The sequence below is a fragment of the Coregonus lavaretus genome (genome assembly GCF_964263955.1).
Source record: "Coregonus lavaretus genome assembly, chromosome: 4".
Lineage (NCBI taxonomy): Eukaryota > Metazoa > Chordata > Actinopteri > Salmoniformes > Salmonidae > Coregonus > Coregonus lavaretus.
Window position 1 is genome coordinate 24,717,539 of NC_139991.1, and position 27,616 is coordinate 24,745,154.

Below are 27,616 nucleotides of genomic sequence, written 5' to 3' on the forward strand. Positions count from 1 at the left end.
TTCCATTTCTTCATGAAAAACCGTTAACAAAGACATAATTTTAATATACTACATGTTGCACAAATGTATTTTCTGTGAAGGAAAACGATATAGTTGCACATCCCTGATCACTTTATTGAAGCAAAAAAACTGTTGACTTTCAATATAAAACGTGTCCCCTGTCAATACACAGCTGGACTCACCTGCTCCCGCTTTTTCCCCGTTGTGCTGTTTACAAACAAACACTTGACTGGCTCAACTGTTCTGGGGAACTACGGTAAGCTTTATAATGTGAAAGGTGAAATGAAGAACGCGGTCTGCTTTATTTCCTAACGTATTGCAAAAGTTGACTGCAGGTATTTACTTAACGCTATAAATATGTCAATTTATTGACAAACTTCAAAGAAATAGTTTCAACTGTATTGACGGTATTGAAAAACCATCCTGTGGCTATTTCCAAATACCCCGGTATACGGTATACCGCCCAAGCCTAGGGCAGTTACTGGTTATTGTTCCTACGTCAGTTCAGTGTATTTCTGTGAAATGTAAACACGTTTCCTCTTCAAAATGTAATATTGTTTGTAAAATGGTCATGTGGATCATATTGTAGATTTCTGTATTCTGGACAGTTCAGTTTGAATATATTATTTAACCTGATTGTGCCCTTGGGAGTTCTACCTAAGACTTTGTTTAGCTGAATTAAAAGCAGTCAGCAAAATGTATTAATAGCAGTTTTTATTACTTCTTCTCACTCAGAAATGTGTCAGTGGCTAATGTCTGTTGGATAAATATAGAGCTAACCCATATATCAGAAGCTCCCTCACAAAGTGCTTTCCATAGCGCTGTGTAGGGACACTGGTCTATGGGAAGCCAGGACAAAGTCATTTTCACGATTTCACTAATATCATCAAAATCAATTAATCATTGCACGTTTTTGGGTTCATTCAGTTGTTTTTACCTGATTTTAAGTAGAATCATGTTGAAAAATTATGTTAAGTACCATTTGTAAAACATAAGTTAATACTGTTGCCGCTTCCTGTTGTCATGTATTTTTGATTTATAGCAGAGTGTCAAAACACCCGTTTTAAATGTTCAAATTCCAATTCAGTATGCTGAAATAAATCCTGATATGTTGAAGATAATACATAAAAAATACTTCCTATACACACGTCACACTTGTGTTCAGATTACTTGTATACTGAACAAAAATATAAATGCAACATGTAAAGTGTTGGTTTCATGAGCTGAAATAAGATCCCAGAAATCTTCCATACGCACAAAAAGCTTACTTCTGTCAAATTTTGTGTACAAATTTGTTTACATCCCTGTTAGTGAGCATTTCACCTTTGCCAAGATAATCCATCCACCTGACAGGTGTGGCATATCAAGAAGCTGATTAAACAGTATGATCATTACACAGGTGCACCTTGTGCTGGGGACAATAAAAGGCCACCCTAAAATGTGCAGTTTTGTCACACAACACAATTCTACAGATGTCTCAAGTTTTGAGGAAGCGTGCAATTGGCATGCTGACTGCAGGAATGTCCACCAGAGCTGTTGCCAGAGAATTGAATGTTAATTTCTCTACAATAAGCCACTTCCAACGTCATTTTAGAGAAGTTGGCAGTACATCCAACCAGCCTCACAACCGCTGGCCACGTCTAACCACGCCAGCCCAGGACCTCCACATCTGGCTTCTTCACCTGCGGGATGGTCTGAGACAAGCCACCCGGACAGCTGATGAAACTGTGGGTGTGCACAACCGAATAATTTCTGTACAAACTGTCAGAAACAATCTCAGGGAAGCTCATCGTCGTCCTCACCAGGGTCTTGACCTGACTGCCGTTCGACGTCGTAACCGACTTCAGTGGGCAAATACTCACCTTCGATGGCCACTGGCATGCTTGGAAAGTATGCTCTTCACGGATAAATCCCGGTTTCAACTGTACCGGTCAGATGGCTGAAGCGTTGTGTGGGCGAGCGGTTTGCTGATGTCAACGTTGTGAACAGAGTGCCCCATGGTGGCGGTGGGGTTATGATATGGGCAGGCATAGGCTACAGACAACAAACACAATTGCATTTTATCGATGGCCATTTGAATGCACAGAGGTACCGTGACGAGATTCTGAGGCCCATTGTCGTGCCATTCATCCGCATGATAATGCACGGCCCCATGTCACAAGGATCTGTACACAATTCCTGGAAGCTGAAAATGTCCCCGTTCTTCCATGGCCTGCATACTCACCAGACATGTCACCCATTGAGGATGTTTGGGATGCTCTGGATCAACGTGTTTGACAGCGCGTTCCAGTTCCCGCCAATATCCAGCAACTTCGCACAGCTATTGAAGAGGAGTGGGACAACATTCCACAGGCCACAGTCAACAACCTGATCAACTCTATGCGAAGGAGATGTGTCGCGTTGCATGAGGCAAATGGTGGTCACAACAGATACTGACTGGTTTTCTGATCCACGCCCCTACTTTTCTTTTTAAGGGACTGTATCTGTGACCAACAGATGCATATCTGTATTCCCAGTCATGTGAAATCCATAGATTAGGGCCTAATTAATTTATTTCAATTGAAGTTGCATGTTGCGTTTATATTTTTGTTCAGTGTATTTAGCTAAATTATTACCTTAACTGCTCTCGCATCAACATTTACCAAGCGGTCACTCCAGACTGCAATTGATTAGCTTGTTCTACTTTAATCAATAGCGTGCACAGGTTAATCAATCACGTCAATATTGTATGGAAATCAATGGAACTGGGACAATTCGCTGCCACTACATGTCATTTGCACTCTTCTAAAAGTAGGGCAAAGCTACTGGTAATTTACCAAAGTTACGGGAATCTTCAGTCATTTCGATAATTAACATAAAATATATGGCAATCTATCGTAACACTGGTAATTTATACTTGGATAACTATATATATATTTTTCTTCATAGTTTTCATTTGTTATTTGTCCATGAGGAGAAACTAGCAGATACACCATATGGTTCAAGAGAAAATAGCCTAATTAATGAATGAAAGCATCTGATCAACAATGCCATTATTTTCTATTAACTCTGCAACTCTTCCAACTATTGACATTTTTCACAACTGTCACCAGTTTGATTGCAAAACATTGAGAACAAATGCATATTGACATAGTAAAAAGGAAAAAGGCTTTTACTGACAGTAGACAGCTAGCTGTGTGGCATTCCCCCTACTTCCCATAGCAACCTGGTCTCATAGACTAGATGTAACATAGTAAAAGGTAAATCCGAGACACTCATGAGTATGATATGTTACTTTTGGTGTGGTTACATAAGACAGAAGGTTACTTATGGCAAAACGAATGCAGGGTGGATCGGTGGGTGTATAACCCGAACTTCTAGCAAAAAAGAATCTCATTACGAACAACTTTAGAATTTTAGCAAATGTGCTACTACTTTCTACTTTTTAAGCTACTTTGCAACTACTTAGCATGTTAGCTATCCCTTACCCTAACCTTAACCTTTTAACCTAACTCCTAACCTAAACCCCTAACCCAGCTAATGCTAGCTACTTAGCTAACATTAGTCACAACAAATTGGAATTCGTAACATATCAAAAGTTTTGCAAATTCATAACATATTGTACGAATTGCAATTCGTAACATGTCGTACGAAATGGATGATGGACAGCCACAAATTAATACATACCATACAAAATGTAACATGTCATACTAATTGGAGTGTCCCGGATTTATGTTTATGTTACGTCCAGGTTGCCCATAGCCCTCTATTGCTGCTATGGGGGTTAGAAAGTCCTTACATTATGCCCCATGATCCCACACCAACCACTAGCCTCAGCATTACTCACTTGGGGGTTTCCCTCTGTTGCCAACAAACATCAAGGATCACTGAAGGGAGAAGCGATAGGGGGATGTTGAAGGGATAGGGAAAGATGACAGGTTAGGGATTGACCATGTGTCTGGGCTGTGGTCCGATACCCAGGTCACTGAGTGCCATATTGTTGCACTGCTGTGATGTTGGGGTTCAAAGGGCACTGGTTGGAATCACACCCCTGAGCCAAACTGAGCATTCCTCATTCACTGACTCCCTCCTTCCCCCCTCCCTCTCTCAGAGAGATGGCTTGAGTGTGAGGTAACACAAGGCTCTGTGGGCTAGGATGTCTAGGCCACCCCTGGACCAAGAGTCGTCCCCTCCCTGATGTTGTTCCATTGTTAGGGTGGCCTGGGTTTTCTTGCTGGAACCTTCCTGTGATTGTGAGGAGATGGTGTGTGTTTGTATGTGGACAAATCTTTGCTGAGTGAAAGCAGTCAAAGAGTGCTCAATGTGTTTTTAAGACCCTTCTGTTTATGGGAGTAATGGTGCTAGATACAGCCTGAGAGGGAGGCCCTCCGAAGTCTGCCTTTAACATACCCACACACATACATGTTCTTCTTAAATTCCTCTAAGGTCACTGGTAAATTGACTTCAGACTTTTGGTTTTAAGCTGAATTCTGGAGGACTGCCTCTCAGTGATCTACTGCCAGAGAGTTTTTCAAAGGGGGAGTGGGGGAACAATAGCAGGACAGAACATAGTGGTAGGAAATGTGTTAATTTTTTTCATTTTTTCTCTGTGAGGGGTTTTGAAGGAGGAGAACTAGGGCATTGGAGTTTAGGTCAAAGTAGAGCGGAATTTCAAACCACTTCATTCAATTTCACAAACGGTCACGAATAGTCTTATGGTCAGTCAGGCTACTAGTTCCAGTTGCATTTTCCTTCTCTCTTTCCTCTATCTCCTTTCTTCATCCTCTCCATCTCCCTTTGTGTGTTCTCCAGGACTGGAGCTGTGTGACCCTCCCCATCGTCTCATGGTTGAAATGGTCAGTGGCTTCTTTGCCGTCGCGGCAGAGCTCTTGTTGCCAGGGCTGGCGGTGCTGTGTCGTGATTGGCCAGTTCTTCAAGCAGTGGCAACCTTGCCACTGCTCCTGCTGCTCTCCTATTGGTGGTGAGTCTGTCATAAGCATTATTTTGTGTAGACACAGTATAGTGTATATTGTTTATGTCATGGGACAGAAAGTATAGAGGCATGGATAGAGATAGAGGGATGTGTGTTATAATTATTATGAATATTTGTCTATTTTTGTGGAAGGACAGAAGGTAGAGAGAGCGACATGGATGGAGAAAGAGAGAGGTGTATTTTATATTCCTGTTTTCTCTAATCATCTTCAGCTGTCCATCAGTGTTTCCAGAGTCTCCCCGCTGGCTTCTGGCCACAGGTCAGATCCACCAGGCTAAGAGGTGTCTCCAGAGCTTCTCCACCAGGAACGGAGTGTGTCTCCGTGAGGACATCTACCCTGCTGAGAACCTGCTCTCAGGTATCATCATCCCCCACCCCCCACCCTATCCTGGCCCTTTTAGCTGGTCTGTGTCAATGAATAATGTCTGCTGCCTGGGGTAGTGTAACAGGTTGCGGCGAAATCCTGCACGGAGCCTTCACTGTGCGCTGCCACTTTAAGAGCCCATCAGCAGTCAGGAAGGAGGAAATAAAGATGACTTTTCCGGCATTGTGTGAGAGCTCTCGGTTGGCGCGGCAATTTCGACCGTGTGTAACTCTTTGCAGAAGTGTTGTTTATTTTCAGCGTGCTTTAGTTTGTAAAGTTTTTAAGTCGATCGCCGGTGTTATCGCTCTATGTCGGGTTTGGAATCTGTTGGGACCGCTCTTGTCATTGATCGCATGGATTAGTAGCAACATTGTTGCGAAGCGTTGACAAATATACCAACAAACCAACAGGTGTAACAGACAGACTTTGGGACATTTTTATGGGCTTTTTTTTTTTTTTGTCTACACCCACACAATTTCATACACTCATTCACTCTTCCCCCTGGTAATTAATACAAATTATTGCAAATCATTTGTAAATCACTGGGTTCATTATTGTCAATTGCCTATGAATCGTTATAATCCTTGGGATTATTGGTTGGGTTACCCCTGTGCTGTGTTTTAGCCAGTGGAGAGAAAGGATATCTGGCAAACAGGCTACACTTAAGGCAGTGTCTTCTGCTAGTGTGTGTGTGTCTCTGGTATCATTACACTCTCTATCCTACTCTTAATACCTGCCTGGCGCCCAAACAAACATCTTTATCTTTACCCCTCTAACAATACCGCTACAAGGTTAACTAATGCTTTGGGTAATACATCCAAATGACCAGATTTCCCCATATCTTATGTTATTGGCTTTCACTCATCCACAATCAGCACAGCAACACATAACAAACAACCCATCCAGTCCACTCACAGCATTCCCTCATATCCAATATTAGTGATATTTGTTTGAGGTACACATGGCATAGGACATTTCTGAGATGGTTCAGATGTGTCTATGGTTCCTGGTTACCTGTGCTAGCTAGACAACTGAGCTCTCTCACAGCTCCACCTCTCACAGACAGCCAGTCACTTAATGAGTGAGAGAGAGCACCCAACACATGAGTTCTCCTGTGGTAGCCATGATAAGAGCTCTTTGTTTACTGGACATTTCAATACGACCGTAGTGTACTAAATCGCAAACTGGAATGACCTCAGTCCAAATCAAGACCCATTACATTTTACGATTACATTTTGGTCATTTAGCAGAGCAATTGGGGTTAAGTGCCTTGCTCAAGGGCATATCGACAGATTTTTCACCTAGTCGGCTCAGGGATTCGAACCAGAGACCTTTCGGTTACTGCCAACGCTCTTAACCTCTAGGCCGAACTAATGGTTCCATTTAGTGTGATTTAATAGTAGGCACTGGTTCTGAGGAGAGAAATTCCCTATGGAATGTGGGTTATATGTTTGCACCAAGTGAACAGTGTTTGGGTCAAGTGCCCTTTGGCATTGGTAGTGTGAATGTAGGCTCATATCTCTCCTTCCCCCTCCTTCTCTTTCTCTCCCACCCTCCTTTTGTTCTCTGTAGAGATAGATGCGGAGTACCCAGATGATACCCAGCCTGGCTACCACTCAGTCCTGGAGTTGCATTCCACCCGAGTGATCTGGAGGAACTGCCTCATCCTTAGCTTTACTATGTGAGTTAGGATCTAACATAGATGATGAATGATTTTCTGCTTTTATGACCTTCTATATGACTCCCTCCACTGAACAATACAGCCACGAGGAATGGTAATGTTACCATTTACCGCAGCTGCTTTTAATAGTACTGTTTGGACAGAGTGAGTTTCATGTTTTGGGCCAAGGACCTAACCTTCCTAACTCTCCTCCTCCTCCAGGTTCATAGGCACAGGCATCCAGTACTGTTTCACCAGGAACCTCCGCAGCTACTCCCACAACTTCTACTTTAGTTACTTCCTGCGTGTGCTGACTGGAGCTCTGGGCTGTATCTTCCTCTGCCTGTCCGTCAACCGCTTTGGTCGCCGTGGTATCCTGCTGCTGTCTGCCATTATCACCGGCCTGTCCTCACTGCTGCTGCTGGCCCTCACACAGTGTAGGTTTAACCTGCTCTATATATATATGTGCTATGACTGATGAAACTATGTTGCTATACAATTTTTATACACACATTCTTTTAGAGCCTCTATACAGGGTCTCATACCATCTTCTCTCCCCTGTACATGGTTCATTAGTAATTATTCTCATCATACAGTAGCCCTAGGTTTGCCATGACAACCCCATTCATAATGTCACTGTTATGATTCTGATTGGCCATTTGATTTATTCAGGTGATTTCAGGTAAACATTTTTAAGGGCCTGTTTCCTAGTTTGCCTAGTTTTTAGTGAGTCATCAGAATAACATGTCCTTGTCCTTCTGTAGATCTGCGTGGAGTGCTGGTGTTGGTGCTGTCTGTGCTGGGGCTCCTCTTCTCCCAGGCCCTGGCCATGCTCAGTGCATTCTTCGCCAGTGAGGTCATGCCCACCGTAGTCCGGTATGTATTATCTGTCTGTACTGTCCTGATCACACTAAACTGTCATTAGTTTGTCTGTGGGTGGGTGCTTGTTTGTCCATGTATTTTCTGTCTGAGGGAGGAATATGAAATGTGGGTTGTATGTCTGGACCAAATGCAAAATGCTGGGTCAGGTGCCCTTGACAATGTTAGTGAGCTCTATCTCTCCTGACCCTCTCTCTCCCTCTGTCTCAGTGGTGGTTGTCTGGGGCTGGTGCTAGCGGCTGGCTGTATGGGCATGGCTGCCTCCTCTATGATGGAGCTCCAGAACAACAGGGGTTACTTCCTCCACCACGTCATCTTCGCCTCCTTCGCCGTCCTCTCAGTGCTGTCCATCATGCTGCTGCCGGAGAGCAAGCGCAAGCCGCTACCCGACTCCCTGAAGGACGGAGAGCGCCAGCGACGGCCCCCTCTCTTCCTGTCCCGTGAAGACAACCTGCCCCTGCTCTATACCCGCCGCCGAGCTTCCGAGTACAGCCCTGATAACTACTCACGCCTGGTCTCCGCCACCAGGAAGATGCTCATCAAAGACAATTTACCCTATAAGATCGTCGTGCCCTCCCAGCCCCCACTGCTGCCTTCCAACGGCGAGGTGCACTGCATACTGGAGGAAGAGGCACTAAGAGAAGACTTGTCCTAGCAGCCTCTAACTACCATCCTCCTCTCCCACAGAGAGACCTCACCTCAAACCCACTGGATATCTCTCCCTCGTATCATCCACTGGGCTAGCTGGCTGGTTCCCTTTCACCAGACTGAGACACAGTGATCCAGACTCGTATCGCTCTGAACGACGGCTCTTCGTGAATATTTTGAAGGGGAGAGTTGGAGATGATATGTGTATTTACTGTGTCTTTTTTTTGTGTTGTGCCAAATGTTTCAAACTATACAAAAAAACAATGTGTGTGTACTTGCACAGACTCTACTGAAAGACTATGCTAGTGCTAGGCCTTTGTTTTTGTACTGATGGAGAACTGCTGTTTCTAAGACTGTGTTAACACCCTCTCTTCTCTAGGTTGTGCAGTATGGTGCTATGGCTTTATTAACCACTAAGGCTAAAGGCTCACTTGAGAAGCGTTGCTTGTCCACTTAACTGGTGACTCATGCTTTTCATTACTGCTGTCTTGTGCTGTGACTGGAGAGAGGGAGAGAGAGAGAGAGAGAGAGAGAGCAGGGTCCTGACTGTTACTTAATCTGATTCACTGGTGACTCAACGAGGGGAACTCAAAGATAGAAGTCAGTTTGGCTCAAACTGGAATGTATTGTAGGCCCTTGTTTGATTTGGGGGGAACACAAGGAAGTATCAGTCACTGATAATATGACCTAAATTATGACCTTAGCAATGAAATGTCATTACATCCTGTCCACTTGTTGGACATGTGTTAAGAACATGAGATGTTGTCACATGATGATTTGCACCCCGAACAAAGTTCCTAGATAAAGAGTTGTTTTAGATTATTGAAATGTGCTTAGGTCATGACCTCTACTCTGAGTCATTATAAACTTTCAAATGGGACTTTACCTCGTATTGTGTAGTAGTTGTATCACATCCATCTCTCTGCCTTAAACTGTGAACTTTACTTTTCAAAGAAGGCAGTTGCTAGGACATGATACTTAACATTCTAGAAGTCATTTAACTGAATATACATTTTTATCAACTATTAAACCACTTTTCACTGCTCTCTTTGGTATTTGACTGTGGTTTGAGGTTTGAGTTGTTGCCCTTCTTGGCCTATCTGTGGAACTGTTTTACATTATTGTTGGATAGGATGTTTACACTCTTATTATTCCAACTCATTCTCTTTCATCCCCCTCTGTTTTGCTTGCATGGGAACAATCCCCCTGCACAGTAAGTTGATTTGGGAAGGAATCAACTTTCCCCCACAGCGGACAATATTCTGTTCTTCTGGAGATACTTATATTAAATTCAATATACAAAGTATTATTATTTTCAGCAATGAATAAATTGTCCAACTCTCAGAAGTTTAATTTGATTTATTTGGAAGCTGAGACCATATAATGTTGATTTACTGTTTGCCCCTCTACACATTTCTCCAAAAAAAATAAAAAATCTGAAAAAGTAGCAAAAATTATGTCCTCAAGCATCAATTAAAGAAATGCACAATTTCCTTTCAGATTATGAAAAACACACTGTCCCTCAGACCCGGCCAGGACATTTTCAACAATGCTATCCAACTTTTGACATCAACAGGGTCTTAACAAGGTCACTTTTTTAAGCTGGTCCACTTTTTCTATTTTTAACTTTATTCGCTTGTTCACCTCACTTTTCAAAAATGAAATCTGTTAAACAGTTAATCAAGTTTGTATGGCCTAAACTGAAAATGTGTCGAGTTCTGCACTGTGCTTCATGTCTGATACAATGCTTACCACAAGATGGTGCTGTTCTCTTATAAATGTGTCGAATGTACAAAATCCACCATTTGTCTTTCTCAACTGGGTGTTATGTTTGATTATCAACAGTCAGATTTTTGTACTTTGAAGAATTGCAAATGTTATGAGTGTGAATAAAATAATGGGCAGGTGCTTGGAGTTAGTCCAAACACACCATTGCCAAACAGCCTAGTTCATGAAGTCTGTTTGTACAGCATTCTCAAAATGATTGAACCAGATGGGATATTAGACACAGTTTTGTTGAATGAAACACACCGTTCTGGCCTGGCCTTGAGTTTGAATTGTATATGTGAAAATGAAGTTCATTGTGCTCATTGGACAGTGTTCCATTAATGTTCTATTGACTCTTAAGGCTGTATAAGAACAGGGGAAGGAAGTAAAGCAGATGTTGTCTCAACCATAAACTCCCCTCCGAAAGCTTTTCAGTCTGTTTAGTATTTCCTTTGTCACATGCATCACACTAAAACAAAAAAAGGCAGCATGGTAAAGTTTTTATTAGATGCATATTATTATATACAAAAAAACGAATGATTATACAATTTTCCTGATTATTTATTTACTGAGGGCCACATTTAACCATTCAATTTAAACTAAAATGTAAAGTAGCCTGGTCATGGGTTTGCTTGGTATAAGGTCAACACCGTTTCGGAAGCACTTACTGGTTTAGTAATGTTAACATTTCTATGTACAAATCCTTCCTTCAATCACAGTTCATGGACTCCATCCCCAATAGAACTTGTGAAAGATGAAGTGACCACAGAACTCAAGTAGTAAGGTGTTACAAATTTCCAATAACCTTTTTGAGGAATAGCAACTTTGCTTAACTTTCTTCTTAAGTATATAGTTAAGTAAAAAATGGCAGTTAAGAAGAAATGTCTTCTTCAGAAGGTTTTGTGAATCTAGGCCCAGGACAGCAGGCTGCTCAGAGTCAGTGTTATTGCCAGGGCCAGAGGGCTGAGGGACAGAACCGTCCCAGCACTGTCTGGGTTGGGGACAGGGTAGCCATAGCTGGTCCTGCAGTCGTTCTCCACTTCTTCATAAGGGATAGGCAGATCATCTGGAGCCGTACCATTCAGGCTATCTCGTACCTGGAAGATAGGAGTTCAGAGTCAGGGAGGGTAACAAGGCACTGGACCAAATTGTGCATTAAATATGCCTGTAATCTCTGTGTGTATGACACTGTATTTTGCATTGCATCAGCCCTTTGCCCTTTTTAAATAGATCTATGGAGGCTTGTGTGTTGATGTCAAGCTTGTGGAAACAGTGGTGTTGTGAATGGTGCTAAGCTGTAGAGGTCAGTGTGTAACTGTTACTGTAGGACTCACATGCTCCACCTCTCTGAACACTCTGAGCAGGTTGTCCCCCAGAGCAGCTTTCACCTCAACATCTGTCCATCCTCTCCTCAGCAGCTCTGCCACCAGGGCAGGGTACTTGGACACGTCCTCCAGACCCTCCGGTACCCTGACAGACAGCACAGGTAGAGGTGTGTGTGTGTGTGTGTCAAACTGAAGCCAATATTATGCACTCCTCCCCCAGCAGAATGGGTTTCTTTCCACGTAAAACATTTATAAAATGTTTTACTACTACTTCTCAGACATGACTTTTAATGTTTTACTACTACTACTCAGACATGACTTTTAATGTTTTACTACTACTACTCAGACATGACTTTTAATGTTTTACTACTACTACTCAGACATGACTTTTAATGTTTTACTACTACTACTCAGACATGACTTTTTATACTGTTTTACTACTACTACTCAGACATGACTTTTTATAATGTTTTACTACTACTACTCAGACATGACTTTTTACAATGTTTTACTACTACTACTCAGACATGACTTTTAATGTTTTACTACTACTACTCAGACATGACTTTTTATAATGTTTTACTACTACTACTCAGACATGACTTTTTATAATGTTTTACTACTACTACTCAGACATGACTTTTTACAATGTTTTACTACTACTACTCAGACATGACTTTTAATGTTTTACTACTACTACTCAGACATGACTTTTAATGTTTTACTACTACTACTCAGACATGACTTTTAATGTTTTACTACTACTACTCAGACATGACTTTTTATAATGTTTTACTACTACTACTCAGACATGACTTTTTATAATGTTTTACTACTACTACTCAGACATGACTTTTTACAATGTTTTACTACTACTACTCAGACATGACTTTTAAGGTTTTACTACTACTACTCAGACATGACTTTTTATAATGTTTTACTACTACTACTCAGACATGACTTTTTATAATGTTTTACTACTACTACTCAGACATGACTTTTTACAATGTTTTACTACTACTACTCAGACATGACTTTTAATGTTTTACTACTACTACTCAGACATGACTTTTTATAATGTTTTATTACTACTCAGACATGACTTTTTATAATGTTTTACTACTACTACTCAGACATGACTTTTTACAATGTTTTAATACTACTACTCAGACATGACTTTTTACAATGTTTTACTACTACTCAAACATTACTTTTGATTAAATGTTTTACTACTACTACTCAGACATGACTTTTCACTTTATTTTTAAAAATTACTACTACTACTCAGACATTAGACTTTTTAACTGGTATATTACAATGAGCAACTTTTAAGATAATACACTTTGCTCAATCAAGTTCATTGGTGTTTTATTGTAACTAGGTGAATAACTCCTACGTCAATTCACTCTACTCACCTGCCCACTCCATCATAATCCCCACCAAAACCAATGATACTGTGTCCAGCCACAGTCTTTATGTGGTCAAAGTGATCTAGATTGAGCATGAAAAGAAAGGTGAATATACAGTGCATTCGGAAAGTATTCAGACCCCTTCCCCTTTTCCACATTTTGTTACGTTACAGCCTTATTCTAAAATGGATGGGGAAAAATGTTTCTCATCAATATCCCATTAAAAAATGCTAATTTATAAAAAATACAAAACAGAAATACAGTTGAAGTCGGAAGTTTACATACACCTTAGCCAAATACATTTAAAATCAGTTTTTCACAATTCCTGACATTTAATCAGAGTAAAAATTCCCTGTCTTAGGTCAGTTAGGATCACCACTTTATTTTAAGAATGTGAAATGTCAGAATAATAGTAGAGAGAATGATTTATTTCAGCTTTTATTTCTTTCATCACATTCCCAATGGGTCAGAAGTTCACATACACTCAATTAGTATTTGGTAGCATTGCCTTTAAATGGTTTAACTTGGGTCAAACATTTCGGGTAGCCTTCCACAAGCTTCCCACAATAAGTTGGGTGAATTTTGGCCCATTCCTCCTGACAGAGCTGGTGTAACTGAGTCAGGTTTGTAGGCCTCCTTGCTCGCACATACTTTTTCAGTCCTGCCCACACATTTTCAATAGGATTGAGGTCAGGGCTTTGTGATGGCCACTCCAATACCTTGACTTGTCCTTAAGCCATTTTGCCACAACTTTGAAAGTATGCTTGTGGTGATTGTCCATTTGGAAGACCCATTTGCGACCAAGTTTTAACTTCCTGACTGATGTCTTGAGATGTTGCTTCAATATATCCACATAATTTTCCTTCCTCATGATGCCATCTATTTTGTGAAGTGCACCAGTCCCTCCTGCAGCAAAGCACCCACACAGCAAGATGCTGCCAACTCCGTGCTTCACGGTTGGGATGGTGTTCTTTGGCTTGCAAGCTTCCCCTTTTTTCCTCCAAACATAACGATGGTCATTATGGCCAAACAGTTCTGTTTTTGTTTCATCAGACCAGAGGACATTTCTCCAAAAAGTAAGATCTTTGTCCCCATGTGCAGTTGCAAACCGTAGTCTGTTTTTTTATGGCGGTTTTGGAGTAGTGGCTTCTTCCTTGCTGAGCGGCCTTTCAGGTTATGTCGATATAGGACTCGTTTTAATGTGGATATAGATACTTTTGTACCTGTTTCCTCCAGCATCTTCACAAGGTCCTTTGCTGTTGTTCTGGGATTGATTTGCACTTTTCGCACCAAAGTACGTTCATCTCTAGGAGACAGAATGCGTCTCCTTCCTGAGCGGTATGACGGCTGCGTGGTCCCATGGTGTTTATAGTTGCGTACTACTGTTTGTACAGATGAACGTGGTACCTTCAGGCGTTTGGAAATTGCTCCCAAGGATGAACCAGACTTGTGGATGTCTACCATTTTCTTTCTGAGGTCTTGGCTGATTTCTTTTACTTTTCCCATGATATCAAGCAAAGAGGCACTGAGTTTGAAGGTAGGCCTTGAAATACATCCACAGGTACACCTCCAATTGACTCAAATTATGTCAATTAGCCCATCAGAAGCTTCTAAAGCCATGACATCATTTTCTGGAATATTCCAAACTGTTTAAAGGCACCGTCAACTTAGTGTATGTAAACGTCTGACCCACTGGAATTGTGATACAGTGAATTATAAGTGAAATAATCTGTCTGTAAACAATTGTTGGAAAAATTACTTGTGTCATGCACAAAGTAGATGTCCTAACCGACTTGCCAAGACTATAGTTTGTTAACAAGAAATGTGTGGAATGGTTGAAAAAATAGTTTTAATGTCTCCAACCTAAGTGTATGTAAACTTCTGACTTCAACTGTACATTATTTACATAAGTATTCAGACTCTTTGCTATCAGACTCGAAATTGAGCTCATGTGCATCCTGTTTCCATTGATCATCCTTGAGATGTTTCTACAACTTGAATGGAGTCCACCTGTGGTAAATTCAATTGATTGGACATGATTTGGAAAGGCTATATAAGGTCCCACAGTTGACAGTGCATGTCAGAGCAAAAACCAAGCCATGAGGTCGAAGGAATTGTCCGTAGAGCTCCGAGACAGGATTGTGACGAGGCACAGATCTGGGGAAGGGTACCAAAACTTTTCTGCAGCTTTGAAGGTCCCCAAGAACACAGTGTCCTCCAGCATTCTTAAATGCAAGAAGTTTGGAACCACCAAGACTCTTTCTAGAGCTGGCCACCCGGCCAAACTGAGCAATTGGGGGAAAAGGGCCTTGGTCAGGGAGGTGACCAAGAACCCAATGGTCACTGACAGAGCTCCAGAGTTCCTCTGTGGAGATGGGAGAACCTTCCAGAAGGACAACCATCTCTGCAGCACTCCACCAATCAGGCCTTTATGGTAGAGTAGCCAGACGGAAGCCACTCCTCAGTAAAAGGCCTGAAAACCTGCTTGGAATTTGCCAAAAGGCAACTAAAGGACTCAGACCATGAGAAACAAGATTCTTTGGTCTGATGAAACCAAGATTGAACTCTTTGGCCTGAATGCCAAGTGTCATGTCTGGAGGAAACCATCCTTACGGTGAAGCATGGTAGTGGCAGCATCATGCTGTGGGGATGTTTTTCAGCGGCAGGGACCGGGAGACTAGTCATGATCGAGGCAAAGATGAACGGAGCAAAGTAAAGAGAGATCCTTGATGAAAACCTGCTCCAGAGTGCTCAGGACCTCAAACTGGGGCGGAGGTTTTCTTTCCAACAGGACAACGACCCTAAGCACACAGCCAAGACAATGCAGGAGTGGCTTCGGGACAAGTCTCTGAATGTCCTTGAGTGGCCCAGCCAGAGCCCGGACTTGAACCCGATCGAACATCTCTGGAGATTCCTGAAAATAGCTGTGCAGCGACACTCCCCATCCAACCTGACAGAGCTTGAGAGGATCTGCAGAGAAGAATGGGAGAAACTCCCCAAATACAGGTGTGCCAAGCTTGTAGCGTCATACCCAAGAAGTCTCGAGGCTGTAATCGCTGCCAAAGGTGCTTCAACAAAGTACTGAGTAAAGGGTCTGAATACGTATATAAATGTCATATTTCAGTTTATTTTTTATACATTTGCAAACATTTCTAAAAACATGTTTTCACTTGGTCATTATGGGGTATTGTGTGTAGATGGTGAGAAAATAATCTATTTAATTAATTTTGAATTCAGACTAACACAACAAAATGTGGAATAAGTCAAGGGGTATGAATACTTTCTGAAGGCACTGTGTAATAACAATTTGAGAGACAAGGTTGGGTGAGTGAGTGGTGGAGAGTAAAAAGTCATGATAAAAACAATGACCGTAAGTCAGCCATTTTATTTAACTGCTACTCACCTGCCACCTGTGATAGGTTGGCTGTATTGCTGCATGTGACATAGTCGTTGTAAAAGTTCACCATGACAATGCCTTTTTTTTCTCGCTGGTGAGAAAAAGGATGCAGACACATGTAACTGTGTGAGGAATCAGAACTATAAACTGAAGTCACTAACCATTACAATGAATAACTGTAGCTACCATATTGGTATAGTCAGTTGGGCTTTTATGTTCTGTTGTTAACATTTTATGGTGCTATACAGAAACTGTTTTTATGGGCCCTTACAGGTGAAAACTAAAATGTTTCCCGTACTCTTGTTTTATAAGCTACTGTCAGCTTGAGGGATTTCACAATAAATGTTCAACTCCTTCCTTCTGACGTGAGCTGGGTTTAATAGTGTAATAAAACTTCTTAGTTTCTGCCTGTTTTCCAAAGTATTGGAAAGATCTGATGGCTTTTCTAACTTGCTTTTGATATCATTGTAGTTTTAATATTACTGTAGACATTACCACATCTTTTTGCTTACTTTTCTTTGTCTTTGCCTAAAACAACCTGTCTCAACCTTCCTCTTTCTCATCCCCTCATCCTCTATTCCCACAGACACCTCCTTTTCACTCTTAAACCCCTTTTCAGTTCCCTGTCTGTTTTCTCTCCATCTTCTTCCACTTATCCCCCCTGTCACATACCCCTTCATCCTATCACATGTCCACTCACCACCACTCTCAGGTCCAATTGCTTTATACACCTCACCTTCCTCAGCATCCAATCCCCTCACTCTGCCTGCTCCCCTAGTCCTTCTCCTCTCACTACCCGACTCCCAATTATCTATCCCCTCGTCTCTCACCCTTCTCCCCTGACTCACCACCCTCCTCAGGGGAGGGATGAGGTCTAATGAGAAGGAATGGCTAAATTCCTCATATGTATTCCGTAATCCACTATCCTCTTGCCCCTCTCCCCCTTCACTCACCACTTTCCTCAGGACATCGTCAGGCACGTTCCTCTTGTGTGGGCACACAGCGTAGGCAGACGAGTGGCTGAAGATGACTGGGGCTTTGGACAGGTCCAGAACCTGGTTCATCACTTTCTCTGACACGTGGGCCAAGTCAATCAACATCCCAATGCGGTTCATCTCAAATATCAGTTGCTGTCGAGTGAAAAACCATTATGAATGTTTCTGCCAGGACTGGGGGAAATTACCCTCTTACTGTCATCCTACTGGTGTTATAGAGACAATTACAGTTGAAGTCGGAAGTTTACATACACTTAGGTTAGAGTCATTAAAACTCGTTTTTCAACCACTTCACTAATTTCTTGTTAACAAACTATAGTTTTGGCAAGTCGGTTAGGACATCTACTTTGTGCATGACAAGTAATTTTTCCAACAATTGTTTACAGACAGATTATTTCACTTAGAATTCACTGTATCACAATTCCAGTGGGTCAGAAGTTTACATACACTAAGTTCACTGTGCCTTTAAACAGCTTGGAAAATTCCAGAAAATGATGTCATGGCTTTAGAAGCTTCTGATAGGCTAATTGACATCATTTTAGTCAATTGGAGGTGTACCTGTGGATGTATTTCAAGGCCTACCTTCAAACGCATTGCCTCTTTGCTTGACATCATGGGAAAATCCAAAGAAATCAGCCAAGACCTCAGAAAAACATTTGTAGACCTCCACAAGTCTGGTTCATCCTTGGGAGCAATTTCCAAACGCCTGAAGGTACCACGTTCATCTGTACAAACAATATTACGCAAGTATAAACACCATGGGACCACGCAGCCGTCATACCGCTCAGGAAGTAGACGCATTCTGTCTCTTAGAGATGAACGTACTTTGGTGCGAAAAGTGCAAATCAATCCCAGAACAACAGCAAAGGACCTTGTGAAGATGCTGGAGGAAACAGGTACAAAGGTATCTATATCCACAGTAAAATGAGTCCTATATCGACATAACCTGAAAGACCGCTCAGCAAGGAAGAAGCCACTGCTCCAAAACCGCCATAAAAAAGCCAGACTACGGTTTGCAACTGCACGTGGGGACAAAGATCGTACTTTTTGGAGAAATGTCCTTGGTCTGATGAAACAAAAATATAACTGTTTGGCCATAATGACCATCGTTATGTTTGGAGGAAAAAGGTGGAGCTTGCAAGCCGAAGAACACCATCCCAACCGTGAAGCACAGGGGTGGCAGCATCATGCTGTGGGGGTTATTTTCTGCAGGAGGGACTGGTGCACTTCACAAAATAGATGGCATCATGAGGAAGGAAAATTATGTGAATATATTGAAGCAACATCTCAAGACATCAGTCATGAAGTTAAAGCTTGGCCGCAAATGGGTCTTCCAAATGGACAATGACCCTAAGCATACTTCCAAAGTTGTGGCAAAATGGCTTCAGGACAACAAAGTCAAGGTATTGGAGTCCTGACACAAAGCCCTGACCTCAATCCTATAGAAAATGTGTGGGCAGAACTGAAAAAGCGTGTGCGAGCAAGGAGGCCTACAAACCTGACTCTGTTACACCAGCTCTGTCAGGAGGAATGGGCCAAAATTCACCCAACTTATTGTGGGAAGCTTGTGGAAGGCTACACGAAACGTTTGACCCAAGTTAAACAATTTAAAGGCAATGCTACCAAATACAAATTGAGTGTATGTAAACTTCTGACCCACTGGGAATGTGATGAAAGAAATAAAAGCTGAAATAAATCATTCTCTCTACTATTATTCTGACATTTCAACATTCTTAAAGTAAAGTGGTATCTTAACTGACCTAAGACAGGGAATTCTTACTTGGATAAAATGTCAGGAATTGTTAAAAACTGAGTTTAAATGTATTTGGCTAAGGTGTATGTAAACTTCCGACTTCAACTGTATATGCGATTCATTCAGCCTATCAAACCTAATGATATGGTTTGTAGCTAGGATAGTCTGTCAAGAGAATGAACATGTTTTCATCAAGTTTTATACAGGTGATGTCATACTGCTATAACATAAATGTCAAGCTGTAGATGAAAATGAGTCTTTGAGGGTAACCCAATAGTTTCTGAGGAATTGCTCATTTGATTAAAACATTTACTTGAAATATTCCCTATGTTTATGACAGGCATTTACGTCTGATTTCCAAGTAAACTCAAAAGCAGAAGTATTACAAGCTACACTAAATAGTATCTTAGATTTGACCTTTGAAATGAGTGGGTATTTCCAATGTCTGTGTGTGGCTCAGTGTGATGGACCAACCTTGCCAAACTCAGACAGTCCATTGTGCTGTGATGGCTCGGCTCCCGAATCCACGAGCCAATTATCTGCCCTGGAGGGAAAACACACACAACCGCAGTAAAACACCAGGTCAGCTTCTGAAAGTGATCTTTCCTTTCCACGCTCCTATATCCTGCTAATATGATATGAGTCAGTGAGGGGCTGATGGGGGATTCACTAGGCTCTGTGGTCTGTCCAGGGCCATGGTTTGATTAGCTAGCCCATCTGTTTAGACAACTCTCCCAGAATATGATACCTCTGAAACAGGTGGCGACAGGAATCCCCTATTTTCCCAACCACAGAAGTCAGTGAATACAGTATTTTGTTTGTCTATTAATAAGCCGTTTCAGCTGTTACCTGTTGTCTCATTCATTTGTATTCTTGTCATTTCTAGCTCTTTGAGAGAGCATCATATGGGGTCTAAAGTGTTGATATACTTAGGAATCTCAACTATAAAGTACCACAAAAAAAAAACACCTTGTCACTTACAAAGTATAATCTGTGGCAACTTGTCCCCAGACCAGGGTGGCCCTGTCGTCAGCAGGCTAGCAGAGCCTATCCTACTCACCAGGGTGTGTTGCAGCTGTGTGTGAGGGTGAGGTAGCGGACCCCCAGGTGGTACATGGTGCGCAGGGTGCCCAGGCTGCTGTCCAAAGAGTGTCCTCCTTCCACCCCGATCAGACTGGCTGTCCTGTTCTGACTAAAGGCATCCATGATATCTGTGGTAAAAATATACTTGATAATACAGGTGGGAAGTGAATAAAACTCTGTTATCTATGGTATTTCACAGTTGAGTGTTCTAAAGGGGTTTCATTCTCACAACCAAATGTAGGGCTCTATTCAATCCGCATCGCAGAAGTTCAGCTTTACAGTGTGATTGAAATTTAAAGGCAATGTTCCCCAAACCATCCCCAAACCATCACACCACCACCACCATGCTTGACCTTTGGTATGATGTTCTTAGTGTGGAATGCAGAGTTTGGTTTTCGCCAGGCATTACTGGAACCATGTCGTCCAAAAAGTTATACTTTTGATTCATCTGTCCATAGAACGTTCTTCCAAGAGTCTTGATGATCATCCAGGTGCTTTTTGGCAAACTTGAGTCAACTTTTTGGACGAGATGGGTCCCATTATGCCTGGCGAAAACCAAACACTGCATTCCACAGTAAGAACATCATACCAAAGGTCAAGCATGGTGGTGGTGGTGTGATGGTTTGGGGATGCTTTGCTGCCTCAGGACATGGACGACTTGCCTTAATAGAAGGAACCATTAATTCTGCTCTGTATCAGTGAATTCTACAGGAGAATGTCAGACCATCCGTCTGTGAGCTGAAGCTGAAGCTGAAGCTGAAGCTGAAGCGCAGCTGGGTCATGCAGCAAGACAATGATCCAAAACACACAATCAAGTCTACATGAAAATTGCTAAAAAGCAACAAATTGGAAGTTTTGGAATGGCCTAGTCAAAGTCCAGACCTAATCCCAATTGAGATGTTGTGGCAGGACTTGAAACAAGCAGTTCATGCTTGAAAACCCACACGTCACTGAGTTAAAGCAGTTCTGCATGGAAGAGTGGGCCAAAATTCCTCCACAGCGACGTGAGAGACTGATTAACAACTACAGGAAGCATTTGGTTGGAGTCATTGCAGCTAAAGGTGGCACAACCAGTTATTGAGTGTAAGGGGGCAATTACTTTTTCACACAGGGGAATTGGGTGTTGCATAACTTTGTTTATGAAATAAATGAAATAAATATGTACAGTGGGGAAAAAAAGTATTTAGTCAGCCACCAATTATGCAAGTTCTCCCACTTAAAAAGATGAGAGAGGCCTGTAATTTTCATCATAGGTACACATAAACTATGACAGACAAATTGAGATTTTTTTTCTCCAGAAAATCACATTGTAGGATTTTTTATGAATTTATTTGCAAATTATGGTGGAAAATAAGTATTTGGTCACCTACAAACAAGCAAGATTTCTGGCTCTCACAGACCTGTAACAACTTCTTTAAGAGGCTCCTCTGTCCTCCACTCGTTACCTGTATTAATGGCACCTGTTTGAACTTGTTATCAGTATAAAATACACCTGTCCACAACCTCAAACAGTCACACTCCAAACTCCACTATGGCCAAGACCAAAGAGCTGTCAAAGGACACCAGAAACAAAATTGTAGACCTGCACCAGGCTGGGAAGACTGAATCTGCAATAGTTAAGCAGCTTGGTTTGAAGAAATCAACTGTGGGAGCAATTATTAGGAAATGGAAGACATACAAGACCACTGATAATCTCCCTCGATCTGGGGCTCCATGCAAGATCTCACCCCGTGGGGTCAAAATGATCACAAGAACGGTGAGCAAAAATCCCAGAACCACACGGGGGGACCTAGTGAATGACCTGCAGAGAGCTGGGACCAAAGTAACAAAGCCTACCATCAGTAACACACTACGCCGCCAGGGACTCAAATCCTGCAGTGCCAGACGTGTCCCCCTACTTAAGCCAGTACATGTCCAGGCCCGTCTGAAGTTTGCTAGAGTGCATTTGGATGATCAAGAAGAGGATTGGGAGAATGTCATGTGGTCAGATGAAACCAAAATAGAACTTTTTGGTAAAAACTCAACTCGTCGTGTTTGGAGGACAAAGAATGCTGAGTTGCATCCAAAGAACCACATACCTACTGTGAAGCATGGGGGTGGAAACATCATGCTTTGGGGCTGTTTTTCTGCAAAGGGACCAGGACGACTGATCCGTGTAAAGGAAAGAATGAATGGGGCCATGTATCGTGAGATTTTGAGTGAAAACCTCCTTCCATCAGCAAGGGCATTGAAGATGAAACGTGGCTGGGTCTTTCAGCATGACAATGATCCCAAACACACCGCCCGGGCAACGAAGGAGTGGCTTCGTAAGAAGCATTTCAAGGTCCTGGAGTGGCCTAGCCAGTCTCCAGATCTCAACCCCATAGAAAATCTTTGGAGGGAGTTGAAAGTCTGTGTTGCCCAGCGACAGCCCCAAAACATCACTGCTCTAGAGGAGATCTGCATGGAGGAATGGGCCAAAATACCAGCAACAGTGTGTGAAAACCTTGTGAAGACTTACAGAAAACGTTTGACCTGTGTCATTGCAAACAAAGGGTATATAACAAAGTATTGAGAAACTTTTGTTATTGACCAAATACTTATTTTCCACCATCATTTGCAAATAAATTCATTAAAAATCCTACAATGTGATTTTCTGGATTTTTTTTTCTCATTTTGTCTGTCATAGTTGACGTGTACCTATGATGAAAATTACAGGCCTCTCTCATCTTTTTAAGTGGGAGAACTTGCACAATTGGTGGCTGACTAAATACTTTTTTCCCCCACTGTAATTGTTGTGTTATTTGTTCACTTATGTTCCCTTTATTTAATATTAGGTTTTGGTTGAAGATCTGATAACATTCAGTATCACAAATATGCAAAAGTCGAGAAAATTAGAAAGGGGGCAAATACTTTTTCATAGCACTGTATATAGCGGAATCTACAACACTTCCGCTTTACATATTGAGTAGAGCCCTTACTGTATTACTTTTTATTAAAACATTTTTTGTAGATGACTGTCTCACCTTTGCTGCTGGTAGCAAACATGAAGGCTTCAGGGTATTTCATGCACATTCTGTGGATGACGTCAATCTGCTCCAGAGTTTGTCTGGCGGCATCTTTGTACTGAGTCTCACATGGTACATATGCTGCCCAGAACTGCAAGGGGACAATAAACATTTGATCAGTTTTTTATTATTGTTATGGTGTAATACAGGGTTCCCCAACTGGCGGTGGTTTTATTTGACCCCCCCTCCCTCCAAGTTTTCTGAAAATTTTTTTAAATGTATTTTTATTTTTATTGATGAACATGAATAACTGTAAAAACACCAGGAAATCAGCTCCAAGTGATTTTAATTTGGGAAATCTGTTCCCAAGTATTTCCACGTATAATAGAGAGATGCTTGATCATATACACATGTAAGCAAGGTTTGAAATTATTATGTTTTAGTCAAATATTATATCTGTTTGGGCTTCTTGTGGTCAATTTGCAGTCTACAAATTATTTGTAATTATGTTCCGACCCCCGACCATCCGCTCAAGAAAAGAAATCGGCTTGAGGCTGAATCTAGTTGATGATCCCTTATGTAATACATGTATTATTATCAGGCACCCTCACATACACCTTTGGTGAGTCCTTGTCGGTTTGTGTGTGTGTGCGTGCGTGCATGCGTGTGTGTACCTGTGCTGCCAGTCGTCCCTCCCTGATCTTGGGGATGTTGGTGTGTGTGTTGTTGAGGGTGTACAGATCCACTTTATTCAGCTGGTTGTTAAACTTCATCCTCATCTGCCAGGGCAGGTCATTATGGCTGTAGTCAGACAGAGAGATACAACGCATGATACTATTCATACAGGGCAGTCAGTGCTGCTAACACACGGCCATTCTTTAACTGTACATTAGGACAGAACCATCTTGAAACATTAAAAAACAGCCTCCAAAATCTTATAGAAGCATGTACAGTACACAGCTCACATTGACATTTGTTTTGTGCCATTAACATTACAGTATGCATAAAATGTGTAGATGTAATGTATTATAAAATATTAATTTTGGTTTAAACATTAAAATCACCCATCCTAGGGTCTTATGAGAGAGAAATGTGTTGGTCACTTACCCATCAATCAGTGGTGTCTCTGACATTAGTCTCAGTGCGTTGTTCATGTGTTCATCCTGTGCCAAGGAGAGTTTGAGAGCACAGGACAGTACCAGCAGAGTCCCCCATACAATACTTCCAGACAACATCTCTTACCCTCTCTCACTACACCGTAACTAACACACAATCTGATCCAGCCTGACCTGGACTTGTCCTCTCCAACAGCCTCTGGTTCCCTACAGCCACTATGGTTTTCTCACTAACTCTGTTTGTTACTAACTCAAAAGGTGTCTTTTGACTTGTTTCAATAAATTTCTCAGCCTACACTAAGTTAGTTTGTCTTTGGTCTGTCTTGTGCCTCTTCAGATTTCACAGTGTTCCCTCCGCACTCTTCCTCTGTCCCCAAAGTGTCTCTTTGTGGGTCAGGCTCAAATACAGAGAGAGTTTATTATGCCTCCTCAGTTCCTCTGTCATTATCACTTTGGTTGTAAAGTAAACGCATGATGTTAAGCATATTGGTTAATGTGTAACGTTCAGTACAACTCCCTCAAATGTGAAATCCATATGCAAGACAACCCCAGTAATGATTTAGATGTGGATTAACGTTGGACACTGCCCGATACCCGATAATGGCATGACCACTCAAATAAGAAATTATATAAAAAGGTGTTATAAATATCAACAATATGTGCTGAGGGTCAGAGTCTATCAGGGGTGAGGGCAAGTTTAATCAGATCTATCTAAAGGGTTAACCTTTTGCTGTACTTGGAGTAGAGTCACTGTAATACATCTAAAAAGATACATAAATCTATATTTGAGTCACAATACCTGCGTATGACATGGCAACAGACAGCCTAGTGGTCAAGAGTGTTTGGCCAGTAACTGAAAGGTTGCTGGTTTGAATCCCTGAGCTGACTAGGTGAAAAATCTGTCGATGTGTGCTTTAGCAAGGCACTTAACCCTAATTTCTCCTGTATAAGAGCATCTGCTAAATGTACATGTTGTTTTATATATATAAATGTTTTTTGTGCTCATGAGTAGAGCACACAATTGACTCTTCAATTCAAACATAAGGTTAACCTCTGCACCCTCATTTAAAACCATCATTATAGAGGAACATTCTTCTCATTCTTGTTTTCATCCCTCTTAAGCCACACTTTAACGAGCCTATGCTGCTGAGCTATGCTGTCTCTGCACAGCTTCTGCTTCATGGTAGCTCTCTAACCTTTGATGAGAATGTGAATTAAAATGTATGAAACGTAGTTGTAATTCATACAGCTCCTAGATAATTAGCTAGGTGCAATGTATACAATTCAAATCTTATGTGTTCTTCTTTGAATTGTAATTTTCAATAAATCAAATGATTTGGCTTTCAGCATTAATCATTTTCTCAAATGACAGGCAGTGAATCTGGCCTCTGTATATCACTATAGCAGTGGGTTATCTGAATGCTAGTACATAACCCTTGTAGTCAGTCTATAGTCATGGTCAAAAGTATTGGTCTTCACAAAGTTCGCTGCTTCAGTGTTATGAGATATTTTTGTCAGATGTTACTATGGTATACTGAAGTATATTTACAAGCATTCCATAAGTGTAAAAGGCTTTTATTGACAATTACATTAAGTTTATGCAAAGAGTCAATATTTGCAGTGTTGACCCTTCTTTTTCAAGACCTCTGCAATCCGCCCTGGCATCCTGTCAATTAACTTCTGGGCCACATCCTGACTGATGGCAGCCCATTCTTGCATAATCAATGCTTGGAGTTTGTCAGAATTTGTGGGGGGTTTTTTGTCCACCCGCCTCTTGAGGATCGACCACAAGTTCTCAATGGGATTAAGGTCTGGGGAGTTTCCTGGCCATGGACCCAAAATTTCGATGTTTTGTTCCCCGAGCCACTTAGTTATCACTTTTGCCTTATGGCAAGGTGCTCCATCATGCTGGAAAAGGCATTGGTCATCACCAAACTGTTCTTGGATGGTTGGGAGAAGTTGCTCTCGGTGGATGTGTTGGTACCATTCTTTATTCATGGCTGTGTTCTTAGGCAAAATTGTGAGTGAGCCCACTCCCTTGGCTGAGAAGCAACCCCACACATGAATGGTCTCAGGATGCTTTATTGTTGGCATGACACAGGACTGATGGTAGCGCTCACCTTGTCTTCTCCGGACAAGCTTTTTTCCGGATGCCCCAAACAATCGGAAAGGGGATTCATCAGAGAGAATGACTTTACCCTAGTCCTCAGCAGTCCAATCCCTGTACCTTTTGCAGAATATCAGTCTGTCCCTGATGTTTTTCCTGGAGAGAAGTGGCTTCTTTGCTGCCCTTCTTGACACCAGGCCATCCTCCAAAAGTCTTCGCCTCACTGTGCGTGCAGATGCACTCACACCTGCCTGCTGCCATTCCTGAGCAAGCTCTGCACGGGTGGTGCCCCGATCCCGCAGCTGAATCAACTTTAGGAGACGGTCCTGGCGCTTGCTGGACTTTCTTGGGCGCCCTGACGCCTTCTTCACAACAATTGAACCTCTCTCCTTGAAGTTCTTGATGATCCGATTAATGGTTGATTTAGGTGCAATCTTACTAGCAGCAATATCCTTGCCTGTGAAGCCCTTTTTGTGGAAAGCAATGATGACGGCACGTGTTTCCTTGCAGGTAACCATGGTTAACAGAGGAAGAACAATGATTTCAAGCACCACCCTCCTTTTAAAGCTTACAGTCTGTTATTCTAACTCAATCAGCATGACAGAGTGATCTCCAGCTTTGTCCTCGTCAACACTCTCAGCTGTTTTAACGAGAGAATCACTGACATGATGGCAGCTGGTCCTTTTGTGGCAGGGCTGAAATGCAGTGGAAATGTTTTTGGGGGGGATTAAGTTCATTTTCATGGGAAAGAGGGACTTTGCAATTAATTGCAATTCATCTGATCACTCTTCATGACATTCTGGAGTATATGCAAATTGCCATCATCAAAACTGAGGCAGCAGACTTTGTGAAAATTAGTATTTGTGTCATTCTCAAAACCTTTGACCACGACTGTATAGTCTCTTTCTTATTTTATATGGTAAGGCTTATTTTTCCATTAGGCGGTAAATATCATGTTCTTCCTGTCAAATGGCTTCTTGTTGAATTATTATATTATTTTTTAATGTGTGTTGACATTTACAAACTTGATGATACAGTGCACACTTCACATGATCCATGTATTCTGTATATCATAGCTGGATGCTGTAATTTGGGAACAGCCTGGTTGGAGATCAAACCATGGACCCCGAATCTGATACTACGCAGTATGACTCA

The 27,616-nt window shown here is 41.8% G+C and overlaps 2 protein-coding genes across 2 annotated transcripts in view; one reads left to right on the plus strand and one right to left on the minus strand.

Annotated features, from left to right (window-relative positions):
- Positions 1 to 10,413, plus strand: part of LOC311127347 (putative solute carrier family 22 member 31) — a 33,322-nt gene extending 22,909 nt beyond the window's left edge. The window contains exons 4-9 of the mRNA XM_084159177.1: positions 4,792 to 4,960; positions 5,185 to 5,330; positions 6,909 to 7,017; positions 7,219 to 7,433; positions 7,761 to 7,872; positions 8,086 to 10,413. Of these exons, the coding sequence (XP_084015303.1) occupies positions 4,792 to 4,960; positions 5,185 to 5,330; positions 6,909 to 7,017; positions 7,219 to 7,433; positions 7,761 to 7,872; positions 8,086 to 8,530 (1,196 nt within the window). The 3' untranslated portion in view covers positions 8,531 to 10,413. The remainder of the gene's footprint in view (positions 1 to 4,791; positions 4,961 to 5,184; positions 5,331 to 6,908; positions 7,018 to 7,218; positions 7,434 to 7,760; positions 7,873 to 8,085) is intronic.
- Positions 10,414 to 10,773: 360 nt separating this feature from the next.
- Positions 10,774 to 24,474, minus strand: LOC311127566 (dipeptidase 1-like; the record flags this gene model as incomplete). The annotated part of the gene is made up of 10 exons (XM_084159382.1): positions 10,774 to 11,387; positions 11,625 to 11,760; positions 13,031 to 13,106; positions 16,428 to 16,512; positions 17,375 to 17,551; positions 19,644 to 19,713; positions 20,230 to 20,380; positions 23,258 to 23,390; positions 23,914 to 24,040; positions 24,347 to 24,474. 10 exons carry the CDS (start codon positions 24,472 to 24,474, stop codon positions 11,199 to 11,201), a joined length of 1,272 nt encoding a protein of 423 aa, XP_084015508.1. The 3' UTR covers positions 10,774 to 11,198.
- Between the last annotated feature and the right edge of the window lie 3,142 nt (positions 24,475 to 27,616).